Source organism: Watersipora subatra, chromosome 3, assembly GCF_963576615.1.
Source record: "Watersipora subatra chromosome 3, tzWatSuba1.1, whole genome shotgun sequence".
Classification (NCBI taxonomy): domain Eukaryota; kingdom Metazoa; phylum Bryozoa; class Gymnolaemata; order Cheilostomatida; family Watersiporidae; genus Watersipora; species Watersipora subatra.
In genome coordinates, this window is record NC_088710.1 from 60,849,409 (window position 1) to 60,871,981 (window position 22,573).

General features: G+C 35.4%; 2 protein-coding genes across 3 annotated transcripts; one reads left to right on the forward strand and one right to left on the reverse strand.

Moving 5' to 3' along the window:
- Positions 1–165: 165 nt before the first annotated feature.
- Positions 166–4,633, reverse strand: LOC137389706 (programmed cell death protein 6-like). 2 transcript variants are annotated; one of them, XM_068075783.1, is made up of 5 exons: positions 4,506–4,633; positions 4,243–4,304; positions 3,264–3,467; positions 1,961–2,070; positions 166–1,011 (listed from the first exon to the last, which is right to left on the reverse strand). In XM_068075783.1, the coding sequence occupies exons 1-5, from the start codon at positions 4,586–4,588 to the stop codon at positions 910–912; spliced, it is 561 nt and encodes a 186-aa protein (XP_067931884.1). In that variant the 5' UTR covers positions 4,589–4,633; the 3' UTR covers positions 166–909. The 2 variants fall into 2 exon arrangements, with proteins under 2 accessions (XP_067931884.1, XP_067931885.1); XM_068075784.1 differs by lacking the exon at positions 4,243–4,304 and adding an exon at positions 4,129–4,190 and having other exon boundaries at positions 4,506–4,624.
- A 1,410-nt stretch (positions 4,634–6,043) lies between these two features.
- LOC137390185 (OTU domain-containing protein 5-A-like) lies at positions 6,044–21,893 on the forward strand. The gene is made up of 10 exons (XM_068076469.1): positions 6,044–6,902; positions 7,002–7,095; positions 7,247–7,311; positions 7,506–7,662; positions 10,528–10,679; positions 11,596–11,658; positions 13,500–13,628; positions 14,487–14,628; positions 15,504–15,626; positions 21,528–21,893. Exons 1-10 carry the CDS (start codon positions 6,159–6,161, stop codon positions 21,617–21,619), a joined length of 1,761 nt encoding a protein of 586 aa, XP_067932570.1. The 5' UTR covers positions 6,044–6,158; the 3' UTR covers positions 21,620–21,893.
- Positions 21,894–22,573: the final 680 nt, after the last annotated feature.

Consider the following 22,573-nt stretch of genomic DNA (forward strand, 5'->3'; position numbering starts at 1 on the left):
ATAAGCCTATCCTGCACATTAAATCGAAGACTTGAAGCTGTCATCATATAACAATGATGACTGCTGCATTATAGATATGGCAGTAGGTTAGATTTAGACGCTATGCTCACTACCTGGAAATGGTCAGAACCTCTACTGACTGGGACCAATGAATAATAGATTGAATAATATTAATCAAGTATATAATATGTAGATTGAAAATAATACCAAAACATACCAAGCAAACACAGAAATAATCTCTTAATGAGTTATGCATTTTCTAGCTGTGTGGAGACAACTCCAACTTAGTGAAATGACCAATTGAATATCAGCAGCATCCCATCTGTGAATCCTGAACTTGGGGCAGCCATGCAGGTTAAACGATTGTTTATCCAAAATAGAGCTGTTCTATCAACTATCAAAAGTGTATCAACTATAGAGACACCTAAAATGTAACAGTGTCAACATTTGTAGTAAACACAACTAAGATAATCCAAGGTATACCGACTTTTCATTCATCAATTCTACAACTTTCACAGATTATCGTAGAAATGACTAAAAAAGTAGTGACATTGCAATCCAATTGGCAGTCTTGTTAGGGATTGATTTACAGAGCTAGAGATGTATGCAAAATTATACACAAGCAAAGTTTTCTCCATAAAAATCATAAACAATGAAGAAACATAGTGTTGTAACTGCTTGTAGTTGTTATTAGCTAATAAAATAATAATGAACAAAGTATTCCGCACTTACACTCACTTTTTTATCAAAACAATGAAAAACTCTTTTGGGAGAACCTAGTTAATAGTGGAGTAGCGCGTGACACAAATGATACAGTTAAAGATACAGTTAGCTGATAAAATGACCTGCTGTCGCAGTCCAAAGGTGCTTCCCTTATATTGATAATGCTGAGAATTCATTTAGGTGTGTCTAACTTTTCAAACTGAAAACGAGGGTAAGGAATTGCTCATATCCTATCTGTATCCAGCCAGACCTGTTCGTATCATAAGCTTGAAAGGAGTTGGTCAGCGTCTGCAACAGATGACTCAAAGGGTATAGTGAATTAACTCACTATTGGCAGCAACATACATACACACTATGCACACAATAGTCGATCAATATACAGTATTATAATTTACAATTTGTAAGTGACGTATCGTTGGTGTTTCAGCATGCCCATAACTTTAACAAAGAAAAAAGCACCTGCAACTCACACAGGAGAAATATAGATTGAATTCACTGGCGAATTCACGAGTACTTACAAAGTGGCTTATGTTAGCGGTAAAGACCGATGCACAAACATGTATCAGGAGTGTTTGATATTTACACACGCTTTTGCTTCTATTGGCTAGCTGATTGTGATTGAGCAGGTCATGAAATACAAATCACGAAATGATTAAAAAAGATTTGATTTATAACAAAAAGCTAGACAGTACAAGATAAGACTGCAAGACAAATTAATAAGATCCTGAAAGATGCACGCCCACTAGCGGGATTATCGAGTTATGTATGAATAAATGAAAGGCAATAAGTCTTCTTAATACTCTTCATATCTCGTGCGCTTCGCAGAAGGGTCGTTACAAGGCTGATGCAAGAACTGAAATTGTACCAATGTATCCCAGCACCATGATTAAGGCCAATGCTGGTGAAAGCACACTGTAAGCATATAACTGATCATGGAAGGGTGCCGTAGCGCAGTAGCAACATCGTAATGCTATGAACGTTATATCATACCTTAGACGGATTAAACATTATTCCTGCCGGCGTAGTACATCTGCCGTCTAGCATGCAGACATACTTGTATGTTATATTCAAATACTGTAAACCTTGTTTACAGTTTAATTGTCACAGTTCGACACGCATACTTCATTTTGCCTTTTATTTTGTGTTACGTCTGCTCCAAGCTTCACTGTACAGTATTACGTAACACCTGCTTGACGCACCAATTTGAAAACAATGGACCACGGCGTACTCAACTCACTTGTATAACAACACAGCACTGAATAAAATCATCAAACGCAACCGAGCCCCTGCCATGCCGGTCAAACTTCTTCACCAGAATATCATAGAATCTATCAGAGAGCCTGTAGCCTGCAACAGAAGCCTAGGTCAGCAAACATCTAGCATCAAAAACAAAAACTTACTGTTTGATGAAGCCTGTCGATAGGCAATAGTAACAAGGCTATCTTCATATTCAACACCTTGCGTACTTGTGCATACCAATGACAGAGTAACAGTACTGGTACACTTCGACAAACCACTTTTATTGTAAACATTGAGGATCAACACACTAGCAGTAATCATGTATAACTTATACATTACAACTGAACCTAGACTACTGCATGACTTTGCTCATGTCATTCTGATGACTATGTTCATATTGTGCATAGAGATACTGTATTCAACAACTACGAGTGCGGTTTATCAACTAAAGGATGATGGACATTATATCGTCGTATATCAGTGTTAACGACACAATACTTCGGTGACCATCTGCAATAACAATGTTCATACTATCACAAACCCAGTTGCGTTAACATCAGCAAAATGTCCGCCGCATAGCGTTCTCATTAAACTATGAAATGCTAGTTCCACAGTAACTGTCATAAAAATATAGATGGAGCATGACCAATGACCGCGATGACCAATCACCTTTGCACACATTGCATAGCGAACATACCACAGGCCGTTGTGGATGCTCGGCGAAATCTCAAGAAAGTTTGGCAGCTGCAAACTTTTCTGACATACCCACGTTGCCTCGACGACGCCTTCTGTTTATGGTGCACACATTTTACAAATAATCGGTGAGAGGACAGCATCGACATAGAACCGACATAGAGCGATATACACTGTTTACATGACGCGCATCATGCGGATTTGGAGTTGTGCGCACGTTGCTTTACCGTGCAAATTAAGCGTTGCTATGGGCATTCGCATGATGGATTGACTCTGGCGCCTCATTGAAATAAGATAAGGTATTGTATGCTACAAGTTAATAATTAGCGATGCACGTGTTAGCGACACAAACACGTGCAACTCGATCGAGAAGGGACTAATGGAAGTATTGAAATTGTTTAAAATTAAATAGCTGGCGTGGTATTTTAATGCGCATCATTTGCAAGTACTGCATCATTTGCAAGTACCGCATCATTTGCAAGTACCATTTCCATTATTCGCAAGCGTGATGGGATTCGATAGTTTTGAGAATTGCAAAATTCGCTTAGCTTGCGGATTTATGCCGTTTCCACGATGCAGGTAAAATATGTTGCAATGCTACTACATACCGAAACTGGTCAGTGCATTTTTTAGCTCATTTTTGTCTATTGAGCCTGATCCATCCCTGTCATACCCCCTGAAAGTGTTTTGCCAATCAGTCACGTATTTCCAAAGCGACTGGAATTCCTGGAAATTTATAGTGCCGCTGTTGTCCTTGTCAAACATGCCTATCATCAACCGCACTGTCTCGGGATTGAAAGGCTGCCAAGTACCTAACAAAGGATTGCAATACATTCAAAAGATGTTGCGGAACAACTGATGCTAAAGAAAGAAGTGTGATGATACGCTATGTTATACTAACTTGCAAAGTAACATAAAAGCTGTGCCAACCTACTGCAATGGTTCTTAGTCTGGGTTTGATCGAACCCTAGAGATTGATTTGGTGAGTCAGTCTTAAAGGTATAGTGGAGTCTCCCATTACAACAGCAGAAGTCACACTAATTTGAAAGGTCACATCTTTATGGAAAACATATGTTATTTGTTGTGAGTTTATGCATTGTAATGGTTTTGTTATTGAACACGGTGACACTAATGCAGTTTATTTTGTGCACCAGTAAAGCTTACTTGAAATTTATACATATTGTATTTTTATCCAGAGTTAGGTGAATATCATATGAAACTAGTAGGGTTTAGCATCCCAAACAAGATTAAGAAAAACTGTGCTAGTGAAAAGAACTGTACTACTAGTCTGTAAAACTACCACTATACCCCTGAAGCAATCTGCATCAAGTAGGCCAGCAGTGAGCAAATCATAAGTGGGACAAAAGTTGACAGCAACTGGGCAGTACAAGATCAGCTTGCTTCCATAAATCTTTGAAAGCTGTTAGTCTAAGCCAACAAACACACGCCTCAAATTACTGCTTTGCATCTTACCATTTTTAAGCGCTGCTTGCAACTCAAATGCAGTTATATCTCCACTCCTATTTGTATCAACCCTAAGAAACAAAACAAAGTGTATAAGCAAGAATGAACCTGCATGCATCTTACCATTCTTTAGGGCGGATTGCAGCTCTGTCCAGTTTATCTGACCACTTCTATCAGTATCAACCCTATGATAGTATACGAGAGAATATTAAAACTATTTCAGCTTATCTTTGTTGCTATTTGAAAAATTACATAATAAAACAAACTCTGTCTAAAACATGGTCATCAACATTAATATAGACTGCAACTCTTACATGAATGTAACACGCAGAGCAAATGATTGACAGTTGAGCTAAAACCAAAACGTTGTGTTTGTCTAGACAAACCTTTGAAACACTCCCCATAAATAATTTGGATCTCCCTGTGGAGGGGGTGCAGGCTGACCATATCCTTGTTGTTGCCCATACATTTTTCATATGCCTAATCTGAAATTATAACATAGCTATAGGAAGTTGATAGAGAACAATATTTCCATTGATCACAAACCCTTTTATCAAAGCAAAGTATCACTCATTACACAACACAATAGCATCTTGAAAATAAGATGACCGAATAGCTATTACGATTCTGAAGCTAAGCAATAGTGCAATATCCAGTCTACAAAACCTGCTTGATAAACTACACATAGGCTTAACTGCGACAAGTGGTCTACAGTCCCAAAGCCAAGGTAAAAGTTGTAGTTCAACTATCATGCAAAAATGTTGTTAATTGCAAAAAAACGAGAAACAATGGTATTAGAATGCACCAAACTTTCTCTCTGAGATGCAATTGATCAAAAGAATAAAAACAAAACACAGCTTGGACAATTGTGGAGCGATACGAAATATGACACTGCATTAACTTTGTATCGGACTACTAATCTTAGATGATTCTGACAAGCAACGTTACGATCAAGGGGCTAGCAAACAAGATATATAAATATATATGTAAATATATATATATGTAAATATATATATATATATATATATATATATATATATATATATATATAGATATATATATACAATGTTCACAATTGAGAGATAAGTGATAAAACTACGATGAGATTTGAGGGGTTGAGACGAGTTGGGTTTTTGGGTACAGTTGACAACTATTTAAACGCAACTAAAAACTACTAAGTTCTAAATAGAACACATAACACTAAAAAATTTATAGTACTTCAGAGCAACAAAATATGAGTTAAATGATACTCTGTCGGAATTAAAATCATTTTTGCGGAAATTAAATCAAGTTCGGTAAGGACTAGTTTCAGAACATAGTCCGAGAGTACAAACGGCGGTTATAGCACGCGAACCTGTAGGCCTTGACCTAAGAGAGAGCGAACGCCTCGAGACACATTTGATCTTCTGGAAATAACGCAGTTAGCTTGTCAGTGACTTAAAAAACACCATTGAAGCTTTTTTAAAGCTCTGATTGCAAGTCAACCTTTAAAGCTCTGATCCGATTGTCTGAAAAGTAATGGTCACAAACTAGTTGTACCAATTTTTGCCATGTTGCACCAGTACCGTCAGCTATTATTAGTGGTAATAGAAGACAACTTCTTAATAACATCGCTATAAATCAATTGTCAATTTATTTCTACACGGGTAAGTAGGACATGACATCCATTCGTTTTGGCTTACCCTAAGGGGAGGTAAATCTTTATACAATGTAAATACCGAAACAGGAGGCGCTGCTAGGTCGGATTTGGTAGTAGTTCGTGATGCAGATTGCATCTTAAACAAAATTTAAAAATAGTTTGGTTAACTTATATCAATTATTAATATTAATTGCAGTGTAATAAAATAATAATAAATTTGCTTTTTTTGCAATTTTGGCATACATTATGTTGAACATAAGAGAGGAACTCAAACGGAAACCTGCGGTCGATTGGTTCCATAATGGATTAATTTAGAGCCTAGCTTGCATACGAGAAGGTTCTTTTTAGGACGGAAAAATAATCTTGAATGTTGTAGAGTTTTTGCTTTCAAGCAACAATAATGACCATTCTTCCAAAGCGAAATAAAAGGAGGCTCGATCAACGCGATACGGAGCCTGGACAGGGTTTAACTTCACAAGGAAATCCAGGATCATTGCTAGAGTTAGATGCTCAGCAACAGGTTGCGTTGCATTCTACAGCAAGTGGTCATAGTCAAATAGATGCTGTTCATTCTCATTTTGCTGGGCATAGTACTATTCAGCAACGCAGTGCCTACAATTCACTATTGTTGAACCATTTAGCTGAAAATGCTCTTGGAAGTCGAACACACGCATCACTGGCAGTAGACACAAAATGGAAACGTTCCCCTCCGTCTACACGTACTCCATTAACAGCATCTGTTGAAGATAAGTACCTGCCTTCACACAAAAAAATTAAACGTTCAAGACTAAAACAGAAACAAAGTAACTATGACTACCCTCGTTTAAAGGTTGCAGACAATCACCATCTTACAAACCTTGCAAACCCATCAAAATCAGGAGACAATCTTCTATCAGTTGCTAATTCTGTTTCTGGTCCATATGGAGCTTTGCTATCCTATGCTGGATCAAAAGCTTCATTAGCTCAGCTCTCACCAAAAATGCCAGGTGGAGCTCAACACAAGTCCGGGACAGGTCAGCGGTCATCAACTCCTGAAAGTGAACACGACGGCGCAACAGAGCATCTTAATGCTCCATCTCCTGGTGGCTGTAACAGTGAAGATGAGCATGTGCCTTCTCAAGAAGACGGTTGCTATACAGAAGAGGTGCATATAGTTTAAAAGTTCAAGTAAAGTGTCTGTAATTGTGGCAATATTTGTCACCTATGTTTCATACTCAACCAAACGTTCATTGTTTAACTTTAGTTGGAAAAACAATTTGAGGTGACGTTGAAGAAAGAACTGGGTTTGGTGATACGACAAATGGAAATGGATGGGTCGTGTTTATTCCGAGCCATAGGTAAGCTTTGCTGAGCAGATAACAGTTTTGTTGCAAAATAGTCAAATGGTTATTTTTAGGAATGTTCGCTGTAAGGCTACAGTTGTCTTTCACTTACCACTGCTCCAAATTGAATGTTGTATATATGCCTTGAGTTCTTTGTATATTTTAGCTGATCAAGTATACGGTGATCAGAACATGCATGACATTGTCAGAGAACATTGTATAAATTACATGGTAAGTCCCTCAAACGGACATTATTCATTACAGCTGCTTGTTTGTGTAAGAGCATGCATTTAATTATGGATTGGCGAGTGTACATGTCAGAATTATGAGAACGGCCAAGAGAACATAATAAATAAGATCTACTTTTCATGATTAAGGCATTGACTCTACTACTTGCTATCTGTTAATCCTCAAATATTTTATAGGCCAAGAATGCAGACCACTTTTCTCAATATGTGACAGAAGATTTTGCAACATACTTACAAAGAAAAAGACAGCTAGGTTGCCATGGTAATCACATGGAAATGCAAGCGTTGTCAGAGATGTACAACAGGCCAATCGAAGTGTATCAGTATGAAATGAGTGAGTTAAAATAAAAGCTAGTAGGTTCTTGAGAGTGAAAAGTTTCATTCATAGTTGGTGCTGGTGAATTGATCTTAATCATTCTTTAATTAATTTAACTTTAGCCAATTCGCTGTTAAACTTATCTGAAATCTAGCCAGTACCTTTCTGTTGCAACATACATGGGTCTATCCAAAATCACCATTGTTACAATTAGAGCATAAATTTTATTATAAAATATTGGTATTGCATTTAAGATGATTTTAAATCAGATATTCTCTTAGAGCTCAACAAGCCCTTTCGAATGATGTATAATATGTCACACTAAAGTTAATTTTTACTGAGAAATTTTGTAGTTAGTGTGTCACTCGCGTTACATCAGAAAAATATGCATTTTGAAGAGCTAGTTGCTTATCCTTAAAACTCTCTGATTTGTTGGGAAGCACAATTATGAAAACTTTTTTGTCTTATTTCAAATAAGCTTGCTGACATAAGCACTAAAATTTATCCAGATATTAGATGGTAGTGGTGAACTACTTGCTTGTAAACATGTCACCGCTGTTACATTCGATTGTCACCATCGTTACGCTTCTTATATTCTGTAAACTTATAAATATTTAAGTTCACTGCAATCAATATGGTATTAAAGTTAATGATTACAATATATACAGACAAGCCTTAACTTGAAATGTTTTTATTGGTTTCAAAGTATGAAGTATAATAATATAATAGTTATAATACATGACAAACATGATTAAGCTTAAATAACGTAAGATGAAAAAATGAATATTGATCATGTAATTGTGAGAATGTACTAACAAAATGTTTTAGAGCATTCTGCATGCTCTAAATCTCCTGCAAAACATTACTGACATCTTTTAGAGAAAGTAGGACAAGACAGTGACTTGGCTATGTGATGAAATTCTACCCATGCTGTATTTTTTGTGTTAACAACAAAAGTGTTTTTTGGCTTCACTCTTTTAAAAAAAACTGCACTTTAGCTTCAAGGGCATTTACACTTTTTACCACTCCTACATAATGCCTAGAAGTTTTTTTTCAGGCAGCAATGTTAGCACAAAATCACCTTCTTTCATTGTGCTTGCTAGTTGTTTGATGGGTTCGGAATTGCACTCACTTTCTAGATCACTAATTGCATGGTCATCGGGATCTTTGTAAAAGTTAAAACTTTCCAATGGCATACTTTTACTTTTCTATTTCTTTGTTTTATTTTATCTTTCCTCATCTCTATTACCATCTTCTGACAATGATAGTTCAACTGTCATTGCCAGTTTATAGACGGTCTGGCGACATTTGCTTGGGCTGTTTAGAAGTGCTCGATCAATCTCTTTACAGCTTTAACTTCAGATTGTGGGTTGCCAAATTGGGAAGTGGTGGCTACAAAAAATGAATAGAAACTTAAATAACTTTTTTTTTACAAAATACTCGAAACATTAACTTGAAACATCCATAATGTACGCATATGTAGTGAAGAATTAAGTTTTTTGAAGAAAATAAATGAATGTACATACCTCGTAATTTTACTTTAAAATGTTTTTTCCCAATCTCTGTACAGTATTGCTTAACTCTAATTCTTGCTTTTTCTCGAGTTTCCTCCAATTGATCTTCTGTAGGTTGAGCTCTTTATTTTGTTCTACTCTTTTGATTTTGACTAGGGCAGTCAAATATTGAGTCTATTGTTTTGAATATTGACGTATTTTTTACGATATGTACGCATCTGCTCTGCAGATGTTGTCTTACCCATGTTGAAAGCAGAAATGACCAGCAGACTTTCCACCTAACAATATTCTGTTTCAAGCACTGGTTACAAGTTACTCCCATGACTAGATTTGATTAAATTTTGAACCATTCTCAGTATCCGGAGTCTCAAGTCTTAGTAATACATTTGTAAGATAGGAACCGTTTGCTAACTTGCTAGAAGCTTGGTAAGTTCCCACAATGGCTTAAATTTACAATATAATTAGTAACTCATACATGAGAACATCACCAACACCACAAATTACTCTTAAATGTAAAATTCACTCAAATTAATCCTATAGTTAGATGAGCTGAGGGGTGTAACAATGGTGACACAGTAACAGCGGTGACGAAAATTTCGGAAATATGTGCAATTTTGAGCAAAACTGAAATTAGTTAAAGGTACAGCATATTAAGTTAGCGTTGAAAATAAATTACTACTAATTTTGAACTAATAATACAAGTGTAGTAGAAACTTATTGATGTTTCATGTCACCATTGTTACTCAAAACATGCCAACCTATAAAAGAGCCCCACACCAATAGATCAGGGCACACAATGGCAATTTATGCATTAACGGGCAGCAAAGCCATTGTGAAATCCATTACAATTAGATATTTGTGTTCAGAGGAATATGTATACTGTGTACGAGCATCTCTATCTTGCCATTATGGCTATAAAGTATTTTGTGCATATACACTAACTTTAGCAAACTATTAAAACATGATAGAGGAGCACTACCCCCACAATTATTTTCTATTTTAGGGTTTGGTATGTATACTTCATAGGTGAAGCATTATTTGAATGAAATAACTGCTTTGAAATTTTGCCAAAAAACCCATTTATTTATGGATAGACCCACATTCTTTTTACCATTATTAGCCAATTATGAATTGATCAGGTATGTTTGTACTTCTAACTGACTTGACTTATTTATACCGGTTTACAATGTGTTGGTCATGTCTGTAGCAAGCTACTTCTGCAATCAGATCTTGTGTTAAATCTCCAACTAAGTCGCAAAGTGTTCTTTTTGTTGCAATGCTGTTGGTTGATGATATAGTTGATAAAACTAATACACATCTGAAAAATATCATGACGTGTTGACACGTTGTTGAATATGTCTGTTTTTAGAACCTATGAACACCTTTCACTGCACTTACAGACCAGAATCCGCATTTCCTATTCGTGTAAGCTACCACCGAAATACTCACTACAATTCTTTGGTCGATCCAGAAAAACCTACTATAGGTGTTGGTCTCGGTCTCTCAGATTTCCAACCACGGGTGTGTAAATTCCTGTGTTCTATTTATTATCAGATTTGTAATCTAGAAGTTATTGTTGAAGAGCATTATGACGCTGCTCGCTGTAAAAGTGTAATGTTTCTTTTATCATTATTTCCTTTTAGTTTAGACTGCAAGTGTTCTATTTGCTATACCCATGTTTGCGTAAGATATTGTAAGAACAGAACCACTTTCTCAGCTGGAATAGCGGAACAATTATTGTATCACTAACTTCCATCATACGTTTTTCTCTATGGAAACTGGTAGGGTTCATAGAGAAAAATGGAGGATCCTTATTATAAACTCTAAAGGTTAATTTACAGCGTGTTAAAATCACATCAATTTATTACAATATAATCGTGATCTTTCATTTTTTCCAAAACCAGTTTTGGAAACGAAAACACTCGTGATGCAAGCTCTAAGCTTTGAAGTAAGACAGTCAAGTTTTGGTGAAGCATAGACACATGATATGTGATGTATATGTAAAGTGTAAACGCATGAAATGTGATGTTTATGCCAGTGATTTGCCAATGCATGAACGTGAGACATTTCTCCTATCCGTTTGCCACACTACATAGTTATGGTTACCCAACATGGCAGATAATTATAATGCAAGGCTGAAGCAAATTCCATAAATACCGAAAATGTATGCGACCCATTTATGCTCTAGATGATAGATAATCTAGTTCAAGGAATGAACCATTTTACTCTAATTATTTAGCAACGCAACTGATTTCTGGTTAATGTTTTGCAGCAATTTGAGTTTTTGGTTCCGTTCTCTCAACATAAAAATGTTGATACAACCTGGTATTTAGTTGAAATTACACAAAAATACTATTGAAACGCCAGTCTGTAATGTTATATTTTGCTGGTAATAACCTCTAATTCATATAAACCTCATAAATGGTAATCTTTGTAGATGGTGGAGAAAAACCTTGTTGCTGAGACAAAAGCTTCGTCAGAGAATTATCAAATTGAGCAAGTAGGTTCAATCAACATTTCCCTATGTTCAGTCACTTTGATTAATCATCCTATTTATCTACTATGACATGTACAACAATGCCTACAGGTGTTCTACGATGCACTTGTGAATAAATGAATGTAAGACACTCAACTCTTGTCTCACAAGACCATAATTAAGGTCAATGCTAGTGACGGCACATCGCAGACATATACCATAGAACCTCTATTTGATACCTTTGTTTGAATGCCACCACTATTTAAGCGCCGTTTTGACATTCTTTGATCTTTACGAACTCATAAGTTATCAGTAAAAAAATTGTCCACAAAATGGTACCAACAATGACTTGATTACATCAATAACAACGGATTCTTTCATTGTTGCTGTTCGTTTTGAATCCATTTTCTAACTCCAAAGTTTCGCAGTTTTTCTGTTAAAACTTTAAAAGCAGCACCATAGAAATAATTAATCACTATATCAGGTTAATAGTAGATCTTTATTAATCACGGTTATTGATACTTGATGTATCAATAACCAATTGATGTAAATAAAAAAACGTTTAATATTTACGATGGAATCTACTACTATTTAAGGCTAGAACCTTTGCTTGGCACGTATGTGCAAGATTACATTCGTTTTTTTTTATTTGCGCGAAAAGTGTATTTTAAATGGCAATATAAAAGTAAAAGTTTTGTTCTGCTAAAGATTGCTTGGACGCTAATATTGACTAGTTCATGAATGTAGAAGGATTGATGTTAACAGACACTGTGGAAGGTATTGACCAACCAAAAGAAGACGCAATAGGTCCAAACAAAAGCAATGGTCAAAATGCAATTGGCTGAGCAAACGATGCAAATATTTTTGTTTCAAAAATATTAATTTTTGTTTTTGCATGTATTATTTTTATGGTTTGTTTATGTGACTTGTTCTTGAATATATATTTGTAACATTTGATGGATTGATATTATTATTATATATATCATAAATTTGCAGAATTTTAGTGTATTATTTGATAGCATCCTTGTGGTTATCTTAACACGACTCACAATGGTTCAATGCTCATGATTCATCTTCTATAGCACATAAAAACCAGTTTGGACTGCAAACATCAATGAGTGCAATGAGCTTTTATGCAGCAATGTTAAATACAGCTATAAAATAAAAGTACACGAATGCCTTCAAATTTAGAACGAAATCAAAAAATAAAAGCTCCAACAAGTTGCAGACTACAAGATCACCGTAGGTTGATTGCAAGCAATAGATAGCAACTGGTAGATATATTACTCAGCTTCCTAATACATATCCATTTAAAGATTTACATGTTAGAGGTAAGAAAGCAGATTCCTAGACTCTAAAAATGTTAATGCTGTTCGCCTGAAGACTTGTGCAAAATAAAAGGGCATTTGCTTCCCTCGAAGATGGGTTAAATTGATATTTCCAAAAATCCGACGAGCTATTTTAAAAGCACAACCACCCTCTATTTGACCGTCATTTCTAATAAAGTGCCACTCAAGGAGAAGAGTTGAAAAATAGAGCGCCCTGGCATTCAAATAGAGGCTTTATGGTAATTGATAACGAAAGGATGCTGTAGCAACATCGTATTGCTGATAACGGTTCATCATACTTTGGGCGGATTAAACGCTATCCCCTGCCAGTGTAGTAGTTGGGCCTTCTGTCGTACAGAAATACTTGTGTTTTGTATTAAAATGTCGACCTTTTTGGCAGTTCAATTGCCATAGTTCTACACACATACGCCTTCATTTTTTTTCCAGACTTTTCAAGAACTATTTCATCAAATAATCTCACTGTTTACACTTAAACATCCAAACTTGGTTGAATTTTGTGTCTGAATGCCATTGCAGGCTATGCTTAAAGACAAGCTTCTTCAGACAGACTGGGAAATTACGGATGAGGCTATAAATGAACAGGTCTCTCGCGAGTCATATGCGCAATGGCTGCAGGATTGTCAGAAACAGAAAAGACGGGCTCCTGTACGTAGAACTAGCTCCTCTGCCTCATTGTATTTAGCGCTGATTTGTGGCCGATTGCCTCAAGTCTAACAGTCATTGACTTTTATGCTTCATAAAAATTTTCAATCTACTGACTGTTCTTAATGGTAGCGCAGTTGTGAAATCTCCATATAGTCTAAAGCCTTTAATTTTGAAAATGCCAACACGCCTTATCGTTGAAATTTTATGCTGCATGCAGTTTAACTACTAGCGTTTATGATTGTGGCAGGCCTTCCACGCGACATATTGTACGTGGCATTCACGCCAGTGGAGTGATGTTGCAAGGCACATAGCCTTTTGCTTTGCTTATAAGCAAGCGTGCGTTTCTGACAAAAGCTTTCAATAGTACCGTATTAAGTTTGCTTTGCGAGCTATCGTCAATTCTGATTAAGACTGCATATACATGTATAATACATAGCATATTCATTGTGTAAAACGTTGCATATACATGTATAATACATAGCATATTCACATATTCATTGTGTAAAACGTAGCATATACATATATAATACATAGAATATTCATTGTGTAAAACGTAGCATATACATGTATAATACATAGCATATTCATTGTGTAAAACGTAGCATATACATGTATAATACATAGCATATTCACATATTCATTGTGTAAAACGTAGCATATACATGTATAATACATAGCATATTCACATATTCATTGTGTAAAACGTAGCATATACATGTATAATACATAGCATATTCACATATTCATTGTGTAAAACGTATCATATACATGTATAATACATAGCATATTCATTGTGTAAAACGTAAGGTGACTGGTCTGTACTGGTTATTTGTACTGTAGACATTAGTGCTTGTGTAGGCGTGTACTGTTACTGGGCCATCATGCAGTTCAGGCGGAGATGAGACAGTCAACTGGGTGGAGAAGTTGTCTCCTACTGGCTCACCAAAGCATTCATCCATGCACTCACCTAAACACGACAGAGAAAAATCTTCCAAACAAAGTTAGTAATTAATCATTTGAACATTTTTTGGAAACTATTTTGTTGGTGGTCATGTCGGGCAATTTGCACATGTCTACCCATGTTGTACACGTCTATTCATGGTGTACATGTCTACCCATGTTGTACGCGTCTATTCATGGTGTACATGTCTTCCCATGTTGTACAAGTCTATTCATGGTGTACACGTCTACCCATGTTGTACACGTCTATTCATGGTGTACATGTCTACCCATGTTGTACACGTCTATTCATGGTGTACATGTCTTCCCATGTTGTACAAGTCTATTCATGGTGTACATGTCTACCCATATTGTACATGTCTACCCATGTTGTACATGTCTACCCATGTTGTACATGTCTACCCATGTTGCACATGTCTACCCATGTTGTACATGTTTACCCATGTTGTACACGTCTAACCATGTTGTACACGTCTACCCATGTTGTACACGTCTACCCATGTTGTACACCTCTACCCATGTTGTACACGTCTAACCATGTTGTACACGTCTAACCATGTTGTACACGTCTAACCATGTTGTACACGTCTAACCATGTTGCACACGTCTACCCATGTTGTACACATTTACCCATATTGTACATGTCTACTCATGTTGTACATGTCTACCCATATTGTACTTGTCTAACCATGTTGTACATGTCTACCCATGTTGTACACGCTTGACCATTTCAATCCGCAGTAAGCATAAACGTGATCCTCGACTAGAAACTCCCGGTAATCAGCATCGCTATAGTGCGACATGAATTTGATGTCATATAATTTATTGTCAATCACTTGAATGACAATAGGCTCTCAAGAATAGAGAGCATCAGATGCTAATTGTCTGCTTACACGGCGTCTTTGTACGTTACAGAGGCAAGCAGTTCGAGCAATCCTATGGCCATGGCTAGTGGCGGTGAAGGTGCATCCTCCAGTGCCACTAACCCACCAGCTGAAACAAAGAACTTCTTTGAGTTTGAGCCTTTTACCGTTTACAGTAAGTTTGAAGTGCATGTAGTTTTATTAGTGCATGTAGTGTAGTAGTTTTATTTGAAGTACATTTAAGCCTCTACACTTGAATATAAGTTGTTTCAAGGCCTGCTTTGTATTTTAAAAATCGCCATATGTTAACTCAAATAATAAAACACTGTAATTGATGTAATTTGGTCCGCAACCCAAACACATCTGACACATTAATATATACTGTAAATAACTAGAGAGGTTTCTAAGGCGTTGAAAAATGACTCGATTCAAATCGATTATCAAAAAATAAACAATTCAATTCCCAATTTTTTTGCATTGTAGAACGTGTAAAATTTGATTCAGGCCATGATTCACCACAAAACACCACAATTCAGTTCTCAATTCTTTATCAATATTAACTCTAATGTCTCGGTTTAATTCAATTTTCCCAAATGGATAAAATCAATTTTCTATCAATTCTTACCAAAACTTAACTTATGACGATATACCAAAATAACAATAAACCACAATCACCTGCTTAGCTACACGTATAATTAGCTCAGTCCCATCACCCTTTGTATAGCAAATATAAACTCCTACACTACGAATTTCTTTGCTTGTTCGAATGAAATTAAGTCAAGCTAAAAATGTTTTAGCTTGACTCGCATGCTCTCAATATTTTTGTTGTAAAAGCTAGAGCTTCTGTCGCAGAACTTTAATTAAAATTTTTTTTTAGAGTTGGCAAATCTTCTGCTCAAGAATCGGTGCACTCGACAAACAGATGAAATGTTTAATATTTTTGTAGTTTAGTAGTTTTTTTGCGGTTTGACCAAAATGCAGCCGCACATTCTCTAATATAAAAATGTTGTCAGAAATATCTTAGGTCCAGTGTTCAAGAATTTCACTAGCAAAAATGTGTTGAGGTCGCTGTTTACAATTGTTCTTGTCCCCCATCCTAAACCGAAAATAAAAATTGGAAAATACGATTTTAATCTGTGATTTCTGAGTAAATGAAATGAAATATTTATAAAGACAAAACCATTGATATAAAAATAAACATACCTTTTTCCTTTTTGAATGGTGAGCTATAATAGGCATAGCTATTACATTAACTATAGGCATAACTAAATAATATTTAATCGTACTGCAATGAAAATGGCATGAATAAGCTTATTGTCCACTTGCAGGTAAATCATGGAGCTATAATATATTAGTGCGTAGTACATATCTTCTCTCAGTACAATGTCCTTTAAGGATGTAGGCGATCATGGTTCTCCCCACTTCCTAGCATCATGACTTTTCTTCACAAGTTTTAACAGGCCAATTCCATATATTCTGGACACTAAATTTGATGAACATAAGTCATAGTAGATTTTGGTTGGAACAACATAGAACTGATTCGCTGCTTATTATAGGTAACCACTGATGGTGTTTAGTTTCCACTAATATTTCACGGCTGAGGAGTTGTCCATTTAACAAAAAATTTAAAAAAGTACCCCTTCTGGACACTACTCGATAGAATTGGAAAATTTGTTTCTGATTTTCAATGTCAGAATTTATCGAATCGCCCAGGTTTGCCAAAATTAAACTTGGTTTACATTGGAGTAGCACAGACCAGCTTCACAATGATGTATATATAGACTGGTTTTAACCAATTCTAGACCGAGTACTTGCAAAAAATGAACACACCACACCTTCTGGACACTACATTCTGGACACTACAACTTTGTCCACTGTGTATTGTCTACAGAAATTGACTTTTCACAGAACTTTATTAACTGTATTTATTACCAGTAATTGATAAATTTATTTACAGCATAATATAAGAAGACAAAAACGTTTGAATATTATTATGACTAATCGAAATGTAAGTTTATGATAAAATTATTTTCTAAAGCAGCAAGACCAAAAAACCTAATTAATTAAGTCATTTTTGTATTGCTCGTTAATAACTTGGGAGTTTTCAAGTTTGTAAGATAGAAGCGAAGCAACATTGAGGCTTATAATTGTCACCGCAACCAAAATAAAATTGGCATAAACGAGTTGAGGCTTGTCCTTGGCAGGCCATTTGTAGGTACCATTTGAGGTGGCGGTCATGAATTTAACATGTATCTCATTTTGATCATCGTTTAACTTCTCGATTGATCCTATATATGCTCCACATTCATAAGCTACAGCTACCAGTTTCCCAATAGCGAAGCGCTTAGGAAGACTAACATTTCGACCAGGAGAAATAACCACAGTTGCAGGTGCCGATGTAACGGGATGTGGAACTGGCGTTATTGGGATGGTGTCGAGAAAATTTGTTTGTTTCAAAGTTGAATGTATGAGTGGTTGAGCAACCAGTGCAACGACAAAAAAGAATTTCGGTTGCCGTCTTTGGTTTGACATAGTGAACGCCATGAGTGCTAGGCAGAGTGTATATTCTTTTCCAGATCATGTCAAGTCCTTGCTTTTGGTGTTCTGCAGCAATGTCTTCTTTTGACACGAATATGACATTGACAGCCTGGTTTGAAGATGCAGCCGCATTGAAAAATTCAACGGCATTCCTCGCTTCGACTTTACCAGCTTTCACGCGTGTCCATACAGATATTTTCACACACACACCCACCCTATCAACCGCGCCTTTGCCATGGCTGGTAGCAAAGTAGTTCCACTCAAGTGAAGCATCGAATGTCTTTTGTAGATGATACAGATTAGAAAAAAGATAGTTTGACTTGAACTATAACAATAATTGAAGGGATTACTAGTTTCGGCTATCATAAGTAGAAAGCGATTTGTTTGATGTTTTTCCTAAAAGCTTCCTAGACTGGTCTGTCTCTCCCTCAACGAATAATCTCTTCACCACTCAATAATCAGAGTAAATGTTGCGTGCAACTGTCTATATATATTTCTCAAAGTATGTGTGTGGATATCTGTGTTATTCCAGCTATAGATATAGCTTTAGCGCACGCTGATTATTTTACAGATGCGGCCACGCGTTACGACGCCCCTGTTAAGAAATATTTTTCGTAAGGTTCAATTACTATATTCTTCCAGCGCGGACAAGTATACTGTATTCGTGAGAAAAGCCTCGACATTCTCTCACCTTTCAGCCAGACAAAGTACGATATCTCATTTTTACATTTATACCAGTATCGAGAGATACTAGTATCGTCGTATTCAAAGTTTTGATGGATATCTTCTGGTGGAGCAGTAACCTTTTTCAAACATACACTTCTATGCAAGAATTTCAATTACAAAAAACGAAGATTTTTTGTGTAAGTTATGTAAGTTGTGTAAGTTTATGTATGTACCTCCTAAGTTAGAAAACAGATAATTACTTATGTTGAATGCATTATAGCCAATTCAGATTTTTTTGATTACACAATTAATTAAAATAGCAGCACTCACTCTGATGGTAGTGAAAGTAATAGTTTTATAAGAGTAAGAAACATTGTAGAGGATCGTTTTAGCTTTGTAGTGATTGCAGCTTCACATCGCTTTATCAATACACAAAGTATAGATACATGGAATTTATTGCATGGCAGCTATTTTTAACATTGGCGAAATAAAATATGAAACAAAACTGTTTTAGATAGAGTTTGAAATTGAAAAAATATTGTTTACATATCATGAAGCAATATTGTCATTTTTCAGTAAAATAGATGGCCGTAGGCCGGTAGCTAAATTTCTACATGGATGTTATAAAAAAATTGTTATTATTAATTCAACATATTCAGGATTTTATTTTGTTTTCCCAGTTCGTAATAGTTGTATCATTACCGAACCATCCTTTATTGTAATCGAAGTAAAACCGACTTAATTTAGCTATTACTTGCTAATTATTTCACATTTATATAGTTTTTATAACCCTTTTATAGTTGTTTTATTTTTTAATTTATTTGACCTGCACAAAACCTTTTCCTCATATGAAGTTTAAAAGTTACAGTTTGACAAAGTTTGAAAACCTTTACAATTGTTTTTATTTTCTATTAAATTATTTCAACTACACAAAACACTTTTCTCATGATATGATATGTAGTTTGAAAGTTAGAATGGCACATGTTGTTATATGTTAAATACAAAGTTCTTGCCAAAGACTTTTTTATTACCTGGGCAACACCGGGTAGCACAAATATTTCTTCTATATGTCTAGGACCTTATTACAATGCTCCGAATACACTTGTAAAAAATTAATAACAATTTGTAGCTACAGCTTTCTCACTTCTGGACCCTGCAGTTTCTTCTGGACACTACAATATTTTGGACACTACCAAAATGAATACCATTTTTTTGAACTGCTGAACCACTGTGAAACAATAGTTTTGCTATCAAAGTTATCTATAGAGGGTACTAACATAGGATTTAAAAAAAACTTTTTGAATAGTGTATGCAAGAAATATCGCAACTTTTAAAGGTTTTCCCTTCTGGACACTACGCGGATTTATGTTTTTCTTGTGTTTATATTTTTAAAGGTTAAAGTTGAGAATGACATTTTTTTCTATTTTATGTGATTATTGACAATGTTAGCATGCATTATAATTCATAGTGTCTTAGCGAACAATTGTATAGTTACACAACATGACCATAAAGGATATCAATATTTTTTAGATTTTAGCTCTTTTGCTTCGACATTGTCTTTGATACACTATATATATTTATGTGACCACATGAGGTTTAAAAGATAATAGTATCATGACCTGCGGACTTTTAGCTTCACTTTGATATCCATATTGTTGGTGTACCTCGATTTAAAAAAATCTTCACTAAGGTTGACATTCATACGGAATTGGCCAACAGTGGTTTGTCATTACATGTACTTTGTCATTACCTTGTCATTACCTAGCTGAAAAATAACACCGCGAATGGTGACATTGGATTTAGCTACTCCGGGTTTGAATAGACACAGATTGTTTTTATAAATTTATTAGCATGTTATTTCTGCTATAGTTATCGGAATAATTCTTATCATGTTGTGTTAACATGTTCTGTTGTGTGATGTAACGTAAGCACACTGTTCAGCCGGTTGTTGCCTCTATTTGCAAATTGTTCATTTAAATTTTAAATGACGTTTATATTGTTGGTGTTCAATTGTAGCAAACAAATTTTCAAAAAACGAGACTAATACTCCAGTACAATTAATAGTCTGAAATATACGATAATTTACCAAAGAGGTTTTCAGTGTTACGTTACCTTACCTTACGGACTGTAGAATGGAAGTTTAGGCGATGCAGAAGCAGGAGTGTCAATAGACATAAACAGTGTAGCCTGCCTATGTCATAGAGTTAGTGAAGATTATTCTGACTTACCCTATTTTATATTGGTTATTGTTAATAGATTTTAAGCAATTTTTTTAAACTTCCACTTTCAGCCTCTTAATTTTCGCTTAATGAAACTGTAATAAGCTTTACTGTCATACGGTAGAATTTTATATAGAATAGATTGTGTTTGTTGGAATTTTTTATTGTTTAATAGAAAACCTATTACGCTAAAAACCCCAATAAGTACAGTGTATACCTATGTTTGCTGTTATCTGGTTTCACTTACATTCTTGGATTTTCATATTACAGCAAGACTACAAAACACCATCCAACAATTTCTACCTTGTTTTTGTGTGTGCACAAGGTTAGCTATAAGGTCTAAATATTTTACCTGACTAAATATTGGCTTATGACATCAGGTACCATTGTTATGTATATTAATGAAGCTGTGTCATTTTGAAATTGACTATTATGCAGATGATTCTTCTGTAATATGAAGCCAAAACTTGGCACAACTTCTTTAGTTTGAATTTATATAAAATGAGGTTTACGTTATAAGGGTGCCTACTGTATTATATGTGTCTATAGGTGTGTTAAAGGGTGTCTACTGTATTCACTTTTTTGAGGCTATTTACAGTCGTGTATGTGGTTCTCTTTGCTATGATATAGCGCATACATTTTGTTATTCACAGACTATAATGATAACATTGGTGAAGGTGAAGCCTTAGCTAGAGCCCTTGCAGAAAGTCAGCAGGACTACATCAACCAAGTCCTGAAGAAGTGATTCAAACTTGGCATAGATAACATTGCTAGCTTTATTACTTCAACTGAGCTTTCCTATAAATTGTTTGGCTGGACAATTATCTTGTAGGACTTTTTGTGCCGAGAAAAGGCGCTCGTAATTATTTGATATTCTACTATTTTTGTACACATATTTTTCCTTCAAAAGTGTCTGATGTAGTAAGTTATTTCCTTTGTGTATTATAACTGTCAGTCTGCATATGGTTATTGTACACCTTTCTCTATTTATCATCAACTCTGAATAAATACTATTATACAAGCAATTTCTTTAATTTTATTTGCTCAGTTCTGATGTAATCTGAGGCATTTTATAAATGCTCAGGAATATGACAACAATTTTGATAAAGCTTATAATGGCAGAAAATAAGCTAAAACGGTCTACCATATCAGTGAAACCAATTGATGCATTTGTGGAATCTAGTATAGCTGGAAGTACAACAACAGGCCACCCGCGAACAGACTATGCAGAGTTCCTTGTTATAGGCATCGCAAGTTTATTATGTGTGGGAGGCTTTGCGGTAAATATATCATCTAAACAAGTATATATTTACTGTTATCGCCATACTGGCTAATTTACTATCAAAATGTTTGTTCTGCAAGCTTACTGTGTTCTTCAGGGTGCTTATTTAAAAGTTGAAAAAATGGCAACTCTTGTTTGCAGCTCAAAATATAAATGTTAGCTGGTTTTACTTAGTGTCTTAGCAACACTGACTTCAGTGAGATATTGTCATTCCATAAAACATGGCGCTCGCATATATAGCATATTACATTTTTCTTAGCTACAAACTTGAATTGCTTGCTGTTATCCTACAAATTCTTTTTAGAATACTTTTATTAAATATATTTTTAGCATATTGAATTTGTTAATGATGGTAATGGTTTTAGCAACGCACTGTTGTGCAGCCATTCTGTGGTAGCTTAAAACGTGACACTACAT